We start from the raw sequence: 12,453 nt of genomic DNA, 5'->3' as shown, positions 1-12,453 counted from the left end.
ATGATTCTGTAGCAAATGTTAATGGCTTAAGCAAACCTTCTATTCAGATTCAGATTCTCTAGCCCTTTGCTTCTTATTTTATCTGAAGTGTCCTAGTTTGTTTTTTTACTACCAGGCCTCCCTCCTCCCTGACACCTTCCTTACCAAACTGGCACTTAAATTTCTGGTTTTGAAGGATTTTGTGCTTGTAGGAAATTGGGAAAGTTACACATTGAAGGTGTTGAAGGTTGGAAAGCAGCAACTTGCTTTAAAAGTAAACTCCTCTGGTTGCCCAAGTCCATTTCAAACCATAGATGCATTAAGTAACCATCTACCCGCCCCCACACACTCAAGAAGGAGAAAAATTTTAGTGTCTAATTATCAGCAGGCATATTTGTCTATTGTTATGTAAAACCATTTTGTTTTGTGTGCACTAACAATCTGTTTTGCACATGTCATTTGCCTGGGCTCAACTCCAGCTTTTTAATCAACTGGCCAGACACTGGAAACATGAAGACTTGGAAGAGAGGAGATAGTTGCAACTTTCTGGCATCTGGGTCCTAACTTTGCCTTTGTTTTCCATTCACAGTGCTTTCCAGGTGGATATAATAATTGACATAAGACCTTCTCGAAAGGACGTGGAGGTGGTCAGAAATCTCATCCTGATCTTGAAGTGCAAAAAGTCTGTCAACTGGGTGATCAAGTCTTTCGATATTAAGGGAAACCTGAAAGTTATTGTAAGTTGGTTGAGCATTTCTTTGTTTTGATGTATGGCAGCGATTTAAACTGTGCTTATGTGTGTTATTTTTGTGAAGTTTCTGCTTCTCTGAGCTTTGTCTGTTATTTTTCACTTTGTAAAATAAGATGCTCCTTGGTTTCTCCTAACAAGGGCAGACATTGGGGATTAAAAGCGTGGCCTCTGGGGTCAAGATCAAGATTGGAGTCCAGACTGCCATTTACAAACGGTGACCTTGGGCAAGTCCCTTAACCTCTCTGGACCCTGTTGTCTCATTTGTGAAATTCCTGAAGTGTATGAGCATAGCTTCTAGTCAGAGCAAGTGTAAAATAACGAGCACAATGGGGCCTTTCATGATTGACATCATCCTGTAAGGGCCTCAGTGTCATGGTACTGAATATCAGCTCTTACTTTGGGGTTAGGTATTTAAGGAAGGTGTGGAAAATTGGGCTGACCCCAGTTCATACTGTTGACTTGTCTTTTTGAGATAAACAGAGCTGTTCGCGTGTCTTTTTGCTTGCTTCTAACTGATGAGAGAGAAACACTGATAAAAGAATCATGCTAATGGAGAGGTTAGCAAAATGACACAGGAAAAGTAACCCCAGCCTATTTCCTAAGCATTATTTTAATGAAGGAAATACACTTAAGTTTATTTGGTTGACGTGATAGGCAAATACTAGCTAGTTTCCTGAAAAGTTGAATGTTGAAATTTAGTAAAATAAAAAAAAAATTTTTTTAGGTTAATTCTTTTTTTTTTAATTTTTTATTTTTTATAAACATATATTTTTATCCCCGGGGGTACAGGTCTGTGAATCGCCAGGTTTACACACTTCACAGCACTCACCAAAGCACATACCCTCCCCAGTGTCCATAACCGCACCCCCCTTCCCCCCACCCCCTCTCCCCCCAGCAACCCTCAGTTTGTTTTGTGAGATTAAGAGTCACTTATGGTTCGTCTCCCTCCCAATCCCATCTTGTTTCATTGATTCTTCTCCTACCCACTTAAGCCCCCATGTTGCATCACCACTTCCTCATATCAGGGAGATCATATGATAGTTGTCTTTAGAGGCAGGGGGTGGGGTGGGGGGAGAGGTTAGAAGGAGAAGGAGAGAGAATCTCAAGCAGACTCCGAGATGAGTCTGGAGCCTTACATGGGGCTTGATCTCATGACCCCAAGATCATGTCCTGAGCTGAAACCAGGAGTCGGATACTTAACCAACTGTACCACCCAGGCACCTGAAAATAAATCTTTTTCAGATATGTGTAAGGAGATAACTGTTTGACAGAATACTGCACAAATCACATTGCAAGTTAAAGAAAAACCTCCCCCTCCTCATTTTTAAGAATATAATTACCTTGGGGCGCCTGGGTGGCTCAGTGGTTTGGGCTGCTGCCTTCGGCTCTGGTCATGATCTCAGGGTCCTGGGATCGAGCCCCGCATCGGGCTCCCTGCTCCGCAGGAAGCCTGCTTCCCTCTCTCTCTCTCTCTCTGCCTGCCTCTCTGCCTCCTTGTGATCTCTGTCTGTCAAATAAATAAATAAAATCTTTAAAAAAAAAAAAAAAAGAATATAATTACCTTATCTTTTTTGTAGATTTAAATTTTTGTGCATTGTCTTTTTAAAATACTGTGTCCTCTTCCTTTTCCAGTACCTGCATTGGATCAGTTGGAGAGGATTTTGTTTTCAGTATTTGGTGGAGAGGGATGCCTTTGGTCTTGGTGTTATTTATTCATGGCACCTTTAGTGTGATCCAGTAGTGAGCAAAGCCAGTGCTCCCTTAGGTACCGTCGTGCATGAACACTCACCAGAGGCAGCAGGCAAAGCCATGAGCATACACATCTTAATTTTAAAGTAATCATTTCTGGTTCCTGTGGGTTTTTTGTTATTGTCGTGTTTTTTCTTTTTTTCTCAACTTTGAGAGGATCCAAAGAAACCATCGTGTATAAGGGTGATCCATTAATTTGGTGTCGAGAACAAAGCCCAGCCGTGATTTTCTGAAGTCAGAGTTGTTCTGATTGCTTTCCCTGGCATGGCATGAGGGGTGTTGGTGACCTGGGGTGTCTACAGCATTTGCTGCCTGGCACACCGACCAAATGTTTTTAATTTTCAGAATAACAAAAACAGGAAAGGGAATCATGCTTTGAAAGGCGAAAACATACGGTACATTTTAATTCCCTGCTGGAGTTGTGTCAGTGTTTTTTTGGCCCTGACCCTTCAGTGGCTCTTTCTGTACCTGAATATGTGTTCCTGGAGTTCACTGTGAGTGTCTTCACTTTTCGTATGAATAAGAAAGGCTGGAGTTGAGATTGCTCATCCCAGTGCAAGATCTGTTTATATTCCCCTCTTTGGCTGTACTCCTGTTCCAGGCCAATTTTGGACAATGCATGACAACATTACTAAACAATTAGGTAATGTTGCATGATGTTCTTTTTTATTCTCCCAGTCAGTTTCATGCTTTGTGATTTCCTAACTCTCAGTGTCAGATGTGACTTCTGCCTGTGCTGTGAGGAAAAGGTACCTGCTACTAAAAAAGCATCCGTTCATGCTTAGAAAGGGAGAAGGGTTTATCGTGGCCTTGTCCGTAGTATTTTCTTCAGAGACGACCTGGTAGATTGGAAAGAACCATGGTTTTGGTTCCTGATGGGGCTGGAATCAAATCCCATTTCTGATTGTCATTCCTCTTAGTTAATAGTGGGGAACCCAACTAAATTCAGGGTCTGTAGCCTTACCTGTGAAACTGGTGTGATGATAGTACTCACATGGGAATTCTTGTGAGATATGGCCCAGTGTTTTCGTTCATTCATTCATTCATTTAGTTCTTCAACAAACATTTGTCAGGTGCCTCCTGGGTGTTTGATTTAAGCACTTGGCACACTGTGTGCACGTGGTGGGTTCTCAGCCATACAAGCTACTTCTGTGCTTCTTAGGTTCCCCTTCTCTAATCAGGGAATAGTAATGCCTATCTCTTTATTTAGAGGAGAATTAAATAACATATGTAAAGCTTCTAACACAGTGCCTGCCACAGACAAGGGGGCCATCTTCCTTCCACAAGCAACTTTTCAAAAGTTTGTCTAGAGGAGCAATTAACAGCTCTAAACAAACTGAAAAACAAAACGTAGATTAAAAGAGTTGTGAGGAACTTGATAGGGTAAATGTAAAGAGCCCCCCTTAAGCACGAGTTCCATGTGTGTGCTCATAGGGGGTGGGGCATGGGGCAGAATGCACCCTCCAAATGACAGAACAGTCCAGAGATGGGCACAGGCAGGACCGTGGACAAGAACAGGAATACAAGAAGCACCCACATTACCATGCCCAGCTCTGGCTCTTTCTTCACATCCCTTATGGACCGTGCACAGTCACTTTGTGGAAGAACCTCCAAAACATAAAAGAATAGATTGAGGAAACTTCCTAGAAATTTTCTGTTGTATTATTTCAAATGGCATTAGCACTTCCAGGTTGACGTTGGCCAGCTTATTCTTAGAAGAGACACGTTTTAGTCCCAGTGGGAATATGCATTACATCTCTGAGCACCTCTCCCTGTCCACCATCAGTTCTGATGCAAGTGTGTGTTTGGCAGTGGAAGGGAAGTGGGGAGGGAGGTGCTTGGACTTGACCTAGCTCATCATCCCTCACAAAGATGTGGCTGAAACATGGTGGTGGGATTTGGAGATCCCCCCCACGCCCCCGAACACTCCCATTTGAAGTAACTACACTGAAGCCTTGGAAAAAAAGCCTGGAGACTCCCAGAAATACAGGGTGAGGATTTCGCTCATTGCTGGGAAGGAACCGGCTTGCCAAGCCTTGCTGTTTTACAAATGTGTAGATAGATTTCTAGCCTTGTAAGTCCCGAGGCGTAATCAATATGAGTTGTACTGACAGCTCCTAGATTTAATGTGGAAAGGTGTAAACAAATCATTCCATATTGGTACCAAAAAAAAGACAGGTGGCAGTTGTGATGATAGTCTTCTGGAAATACAGTATTTTCTCAGCTGTCCAACAACATGAGAGACTAGGGCAGATGAGGCCAACCAGTGCTGGGGAGGCCAGTGTTGCAACTCCAGCCAATCAAAATGACATGCTGCTTTCAAAGTCTAGAGACTGCGCCTAGGAAACTAAGTTTGAAGAACTAATTGGATCCTTCTTTACCTCAGTTTAGTTGTGTTTTTTTCCCAACCTTTCCTTCCCTTAAGGCATTTTCTCTGAATCACACCAAGAGCTAGAATATTCCAAACCTGTGAAACTGAGTTTTTCACAGATGGCTGCGAAGCATGGTTAAAGCTCTGTCTGGTTCCTTTGCATGCATGATTGTGACTGGCCAGTCGGGCAGTTTCAGATAAGCACTTTGGGTAGCAGGAAAACGTAGCGGGGGAGATCATCTGAGCTTTGAACTGAAAATATGTGTCCTCAGCCAATATCCCACAACCAAAGAGGCCAAGAGAACTTAGAGCCTATGAGAGTCTTCAATGGTTTTACAGTGGGAAAGGATTAATATTTAGTCATGTTAGGGGCAAACAGAATGGGAAACAAATGGGGAATTTAGGAAAAAATGCTGCATGTATGCAGGAGAAAATAATTGGGCATGGAAATTAAAGTGATCTTTATATGGCATGAAAATGGTCTAATCTGCAGGCTGGAAGAGCTTTCCAGCCTTGTTGGAGCATTTGTTGAAAATATGGTGCCTTCTCCTTGGCGTCTCCCCTGCAGCATTCAGCTGACATCCCCTGCAGCATTCAGCTCACTATCTGACAAGATCACTACCCTGGGCGCCAGGTGGTGTGGAAATTTACCGTCCATGTCTTGGTTACTCAGTCCTTTCTTGGAAGGATTTCTGTCATTCACTTTTAATTTTGTAACTAACTACGAAGTGAAAGTCACCTTGTATAGCTGGATAAAAATATTGGTTCTCAGAGGTATAAAAACATTGGTTCTCATATTAACTAATGTTAATATATTTATATTTAAAATAAAATCTAAGCATAGTCACTTAATAAAATTGACAAATGAATACAATGACAGGATCACTAAATGGAGTATAAATTACAACTGAAATACCAACACTGGTTCACCATAAGGGATTTAATAGTCTACAAAGATGAGATGGTCTCCATAGTGAAGTAACTAGATTGTGCCTTCTGTCATTTAAATCTAGGGTATAGGAGATAGGATAGAAGGATGGATATATTTTTGGCAGTATAACATGTACATCTGTATACTTTATACATCATTTTAAATAAAAATAAGGGAAAGTTTGGTATGTATGTACATATAATTTAAACATTAACTGTAGGAACATACTAGGTGTACACCATATGTAGCTACTTGGTGATCATTGGGTTATTTTTATCAATATAAGCCACCCAAATGGCATGATCAAACAGCATGAATAGATTTCCCTTAATCTGCTATTAAAGATTTTCGTATCAGTGTCCTTAGCCTGAGGAAAATAGGGATCAAAAGAATACATAGTTCCTTCATCTATAATATAGAATTTGTATGTTTCAATTCTTACTCAAAGCACTGTTTAGTTATAGACTCATGAGTGAAATTTTGCTATTATCTTCAGGCTCCTAACAGTATTGGCTTTGGGAAAGAGAGTGAAAGATCCATGATAATGACCAAATCCATAAGAGATGACATTCCTTCAACCCAAGAGAATCTGGTCAAGTGGGCTTTGGACAACGACTATAATCCAGTAACATCATATACAGTGGCTCCTGTGGCTAATAGATTCCATCTTCGGCTTGAAAACAATGGTAAGTGTGATTTTTTTTTTTTCCCCTGAAGTAAAAATATTCACCAAATGAGGCTTTCCAATGAGGAACTCTCATTTCAGCTTATATGGTGCTGCTGTTCTGTTGTAAATTTTGATGATTCATTTGACTATAAAGCTTAAGGTTATCTAGCATTGTGATAGATTATTTTGAGGAAATGATCTTTGGTACAGATTTTTTGGTAACAGAGTTGATTGCAAGTTGGAGACCTTCATTATAGATCAGATAATTCACTGTGATTACATTAAGAACAAATTAGCCTGGCTTCTTCTCTCAGAAGTGCCTACTAATCACTACAGCTGACATACAGCTGTCCCTACTACAGGGGTGAAGTCCTAGGGCAGGCTGTATCTTGGAGGACAGTAGTCACCAGGCACTTTTCTCGCTTTCACCAGTGGGCACACAGGAGTTCTTGCCCCCGCTGGGTGGAGCAGAAAGTGGAATATGAACAGGTTCGTGAGGTTTTTCCAGAGCCTTACAGCTAGTGAGACTCAAATCCCAAGTTTTCTGCTCCCCAGACCTGTTTCTTACCCCAGTGGTATCACTACCAAGCAAGCCTCAGTACGGGCTGTTTATTCACTGTTTGAGGAGGAAGTTGCTTACCTCTGAGCCTCAGGTTCTTCCTCAGTAATATGGGAGGAAAAAATAGGCCCCATCTCAAAGAGTTGTGAAGGTTTCTGTCAATATACAAATTAAAAACCCTCCAGAGCTCTGATTTCTTTTGGATCCATATGGCTGGGCCATCTCTTTCCAAAAGATAGTACTGAAGGAGAGTTAATGTCCTCTGGTTGTCTTCACTCCCTGCTCCCACTGAGGTGGGCTGACCTCAGGCATTGTCTTTGAGACTGGATATAGACAATAGTGGGAAAAATTTTCTTCCCTAAATTGCTGAAAATAGGACAGAACACTGAGCATTCATCATGTCAAAATATGCCTCTCTCTTTGAAGGAATGTGTGCCTAAGCCGCTTTTTCTTGTCAGGACTAGGTTCTAACAGGCCAGGGTGCCCAGATCTCTGTTAGAATTTAGCAGGCAGAAAGGAGGTAGCAAATAATCTTAAATTGCCAATACCATTTCAAGAAATTAAAGACTTCCTAGATTCAAGGGAGATATTTCATTGGCACTTGAAGAATATTATTGTCCCAATTACTTTATCAAATCAGATTTTTATAGCTTATAGAGCCTTAGAAGCTATCTAGTCCCGTGGTTCTCAACCTTGGGTGTACATTGGACCTATACAGAGAGCTTTAAACATGTTAATGATCAGGTGCCGCTCCAGAGAGTCTGACTTTTATTTGACCTGGGGTACAGCCTGGGTATAGGGAATTTTTCTCAGTTCCCAAATGATTTTAATGTGTAGCCAAAGTAGAGAACTCCTGGTCTAATACAACCTCAATTTTAAAAATTAGAAAACCAAGACACGGAGAAATAAGCCATGGCCCAGTGCCACTCAGAAAGAACACGAGGACTAGAATCCAGGCTTCCAGATCCCCATCTCCTATACACATTGCTTGTTAAGAGTAATTTTACACACGCCTATTCTGTGCTAGTTCCTCTTGTTCTTCCTGCTAATGATGATGACTGGGGCCTGGCATCAGATACTGATGATGTTTTGCCTTCTTCTGTCACCCTCAGAGGAAATGAGAGATGAAGAGGTACATACCATCCCTCCTGAGCTACGGATCCTGCTGGACCCCGGCACCCTGCCTGCCCTGGAGAACCCACCCATCCGAGGAGGGGGAGGCCGCAATGGAGGTTTCCCCTTTCCTTTCCCTGATCTCTCCAGGAGAGGCCAGAGGGAAGGGGGAGAAGATGGAATCCCCCGGCCAAAGGACCCTCTCCTCCCCAGCATACAACTGTTTCCTGATCCCCAAGAGCCCGAGGAGGTGCAGGGGAACGTGGAGGTTGCCCTGTCAGTCAAATGTGACAAAGAGAAGATGATCGTAGCTGTAGAAAAAGATTCTTTTCAGGTCAGTGCAATTTCTTATAGAGAAAGCCACCTCCTTTTCCCTCTTGCCCCAGTGTGTGTGAGTTAGTTCCTTCTCCCTCTTTCACTTTTGAGCTCTGGGGACTTGATTCTGTTTGCTCAGTTGGATGGACTCACTTCCCCTTGGCTGTGATTCTCACTCGGGTCCTGTTGTTCTCAGTTGAGGGGGGTTCCAGATTCTCGTGTGTCAATATTTTGGTATTGAATTTCCAAGGCCAACAAACACAATCCTGGGTACGTTGGGAGGAAACAAGGGGGAAGGGAAATACAGGCCTCCAGCCGCCAACCCTGTATGGGGAGACCCGGCAAAACGTGCTCCCTTTGTGCGGCAGATCTGCCTGTGGGCCCCCCCTTTTACATCTTTAGTGGTGGTTGTTTCAGGCCAACAGCTACTCAGGGATGGAGCTCACCCTGTTGGATCCTACCTGCAAGGCCACGATGAATGGCACCCACTTCATTCTGGAGTCTCCGCTGAACGGCTGTGGGACTCGGCACCGGCGATCAGCCCCAGATGGTGTGGTTTACTATAACTCCGTGAGTGTTCGCCGAAACAAAGCTTGGCCCTTTGCCAGAGCCTTGCTGAGTGTTACCTTAAAAATAGCCTTCAAGTTTCTATGACCATGAGCAGGGGCGTAGACCCCAGGCCTAAAGAAAGCCAAGCGCCAGTTCTCAACAAAATGGGATGTACTCTGACCCTCAGTTGTCTACACAACTGAGCTAACCAGCTCTGTGGTCTCTGTGGCCTCGTTTGAATCTTGTCCAGAGGTGGGAGGGCTTCTCCCTTCCTCATGAACAGAAGAACCAAGGGAAATCCGAAAAGGGTCCTCAGGAAATGATTATCTAGTCTCTCTCTACCTCTGAAAAAGATCCTAAACTGAGGCAGATCTCCTACTTTTGACATTATGCCGAGGGAGATTACATAGATTGTCCCCAATGGTAGTCCACTGCAATAGCTAACCTATACTTTCCAGAAATCATTCTTGTCAGCTCATTCATCTGAATCATCTTTCTTCGATTAAGTCTGTTCTTGCAGAAATACACACTAGTCTGTGACTATTAAAAGAATTTGAAACATGAAATTTCAAAAGCACTTTATAATGTTCATTTTGCAGCTCAGGTTATACTTCTGACAGTAAAAATAAGGCTTATAAATCCCTGAGTTCAGTTGTGGCACAGGACAGGGAGGGTGCGACTGTCATTTGTGTTCATCCCACTGCCCTGCAGTAGATACACTTGACCCATCCAGAAGAAAGACTGGAGATCAGGTGTTTTGTCAGTGTGGCTTACATGGGCACTCATTCTCCTATGGACCCAAGTTTATTATTCTTCAGACTCAGAGTGTTTGAGCTGGAAAGAACCTTAAGATGATCTCATTCAACTTCCTCATTTCACAGGTGAGGAAATTGAACTGCTGGGAGTTAAGAGACTTGCTTAGATTTGAGGAACTAGTTAAGGGCAGAGCCAGGACTGAATCCAGCTTCCTGACCTCTCCTCCACTGATCTTTCCCCTACACCAGGCTGGCTGGCCCAGCTCATCTCCCTTTGTTACTGGAATAATTTATTAGCCGTTGAGCTCTATGATGAATGCGTTCCTGCCAATTCCAACACTAATTTTCTTACATTATCCAGTTTTTCCAGATATAATGAATGGCATATATTACTGATATTCTTCATTTTGGAATTTTTAATTTATGGCTAAATTAACACCAATAAGAGGCTATGGTAATCTGTTAAGTTTAAAAAGAAAAAGGTAACTTCTGGCTCAGAAGAGAAAGGTATATCTTAAGCCCTTGAAATCCTTTTCTTCTCATGGGTATGATGATGATACCTAGAGTAAACAATGTCCTAGGTCCTTGGCTTCAGTTCCTTCAATACTTCCTTCTTTGGAACTGGTAAAGAATGGAGAGGTGGTTTTCCTACATTCTCTTCCCATTCTGTTCCCTTCAGTGATTATTGTAGCTGTTCCAATTATAACTGTAGCAATTTTCTGACTTAGTATATATTTTTGTTTTGCACCGTATTCAGCAGTCTCAGCCCATGAAACAAAACCAAACAAAAAATGTGACTATTCTATAAATGCAAAGAAATTGGGGTTTTATTTATGGAGTCATGGTCCTCACGTGAATTTTTCATGTTGTCTAGAACTAACCTAGGAATAGTCATTTCAGCTTACATTAAGATAGATTGTCATAGATAAAAACATGGTTCTTGTCTGCATCCGTACACCACACACAAATATGCGGGGGAGGAAATGAAATGAGGGAAAGATAGACGAGTACAGAGAAAAATTGAGGAGACTGGCTCAACAGTAAACATTAGGTACTTTGTTTCTAACTCAAACTTTATACAAATCTTGATGGATACAAATAAGAAAAGCTCTTTAAATTAGTCTGCCTTAGTATTTGTTAGTATTTTTGATGTAAAGAAAAGCCCTCTAAGAAGAAGCCCCCTTCCCTCCAGTGTAGACTGGCCTACTGACAGCCCCATTCGGCCCTATTTCGATAACTGGCGTTTTCCCACTGTTTGAAACAAGTCTTATTTTTTCATGAGAAAAAATACATATTTTAGTTCAAGTCTTAATTTGAACATATGTTGGGTTTATCTTCCATTTTTAATCTCTTTGAAGGTAAAAATCCTCAGAAGACATGGAGTTTTTGAGGTTTTTTTAAATTCCGATTTTCAGTTGGCATCTGAATTATACATGGGTGTTTGTGTGAAGTAGAACCAAATCATGTGTTTTGGTGTTTTAACAACATTGTCTGTGCTTTCTTTGCCTTTTAGATTGTGATACAGGTTCCATCGCCTGGAGATAGTAGCGGCTGGCCAGATGGTTACGAAGATTTGGAGTCAGGGGATAATGGATTTCTGGGAGATATGGATGAAGGAGATACCTCCTTCAGCCGACCTGAAGTTGTCATGGTATGTGCTGGTTTGCAGCAGATAGTTTGTGAGAATGTTGTCTTTTTGGTTAGCTTTAGTTAGGAACTATTGAGTGGGGGACAGGGAGGGAAATGGGTGTTAAAGACCAAAGCTTACTAAGTTCCGGGGTCTTCACCCTTCATTTCACTGTGATTTATCTCTCTTTTGTTTGTTTGCTTGCTTTCCCCAGTTTAATTGCAGCCTGCGGCAGGTGGGGAATCCCAGTAGCTTCCAGGACCCACCCAACAGAAACATCACTTTCAACATGGAGCTGTACAACACTGACCTCTTTCTCGTGCCCTCTCAGGGGGTCTTCTCTGTGGCAGAGAATGGACACATTTATGTTGAGGTATGAGACCTGGACATTATCCTTGGGCTTTTAAGGTTGGGGCAGAATTGTTACAGCTTCTGGAGCAGAGCCAAGACACCTGCTGGAGAAGCCCTCCCTGTGTTCTTCCCCGCAGCCCTCAACCAGCTCTGGGTGAGGGCTGAGCTGGTTGAGGGCTGGGCTCAGAAAATGCATCCAGGTTGATTTCTGACCAAAGAGAGACATTGCAGGATTTGGTACATGAGGAGAGTGTTTTACAGATGAATGCTTTTTAAAAATCGGTGGTGTGAATTCTGTTAATAAAAAGTCCTGTTCTTGCATGTCCTTAGCATTTTTGGAACAGGGATTCAATAGTTGCAGTGTTAGGGCTAACCAGGAATATTTCACACCAAAGGCAGATACTTAACTGACTGAGCCAGGCTCCCCGACATAAGACTATTAGTATCCCCATTTTAGGGGTGAGGAAACTGAGGCACAAACTCGTTTAAGATCACAATTAGTAACCAGTAGATTCCAGAGTCTGGTCCATACTCAGGTTGTCCAGCTCGAGAGTCCATAGTATTACGTGCTAGATGCTACCATCATTTAACCTCCAAGTGCCATTTAAAGAGGAGAAAATGTGACTTCTTAGCAGTGCAAATATCCAGGTTCAGATTAGATTTTAGAAAAAGATAAATATCTTTTTGGCCCCAGCACATCTGTTGGTTGTCTAGTTTTGGGGTTAAACTGCAAGCT

At 42.3% G+C, this 12,453-nt stretch overlaps 1 protein-coding gene across 4 annotated transcripts in view; it reads left to right on the top strand.

Moving 5' to 3' along the window:
• TGFBR3 (transforming growth factor beta receptor 3) overlaps window positions 1–12,453 on the top strand; it is a 197,481-nt gene that overhangs the window by 152,082 nt on the left and 32,946 nt on the right. For all 4 annotated transcript variants that reach the window (XM_082688678.1, XM_082688677.1, XM_082688679.1 and 1 more), the window contains 6 exons: window positions 569–716; window positions 6,278–6,467; window positions 8,120–8,454; window positions 8,853–9,005; window positions 11,253–11,390; window positions 11,581–11,739. In XM_082688678.1, coding sequence (XP_082544804.1) covers window positions 569–716; window positions 6,278–6,467; window positions 8,120–8,454; window positions 8,853–9,005; window positions 11,253–11,390; window positions 11,581–11,739 — 1,123 coding nt within the window. The remainder of the gene's footprint in view (window positions 1–568; window positions 717–6,277; window positions 6,468–8,119; window positions 8,455–8,852; window positions 9,006–11,252; window positions 11,391–11,580; window positions 11,740–12,453) is intronic.

Source organism: Mustela nivalis (genome assembly GCF_964662115.1).
Source record: "Mustela nivalis genome assembly, chromosome: 10".
Classification (NCBI taxonomy): Eukaryota; Metazoa; Chordata; class Mammalia; order Carnivora; family Mustelidae; genus Mustela; species Mustela nivalis.
Note: the sequence above shows the minus strand (reverse complement) of the source record. Positions and strands in the feature narration are given on the sequence as shown.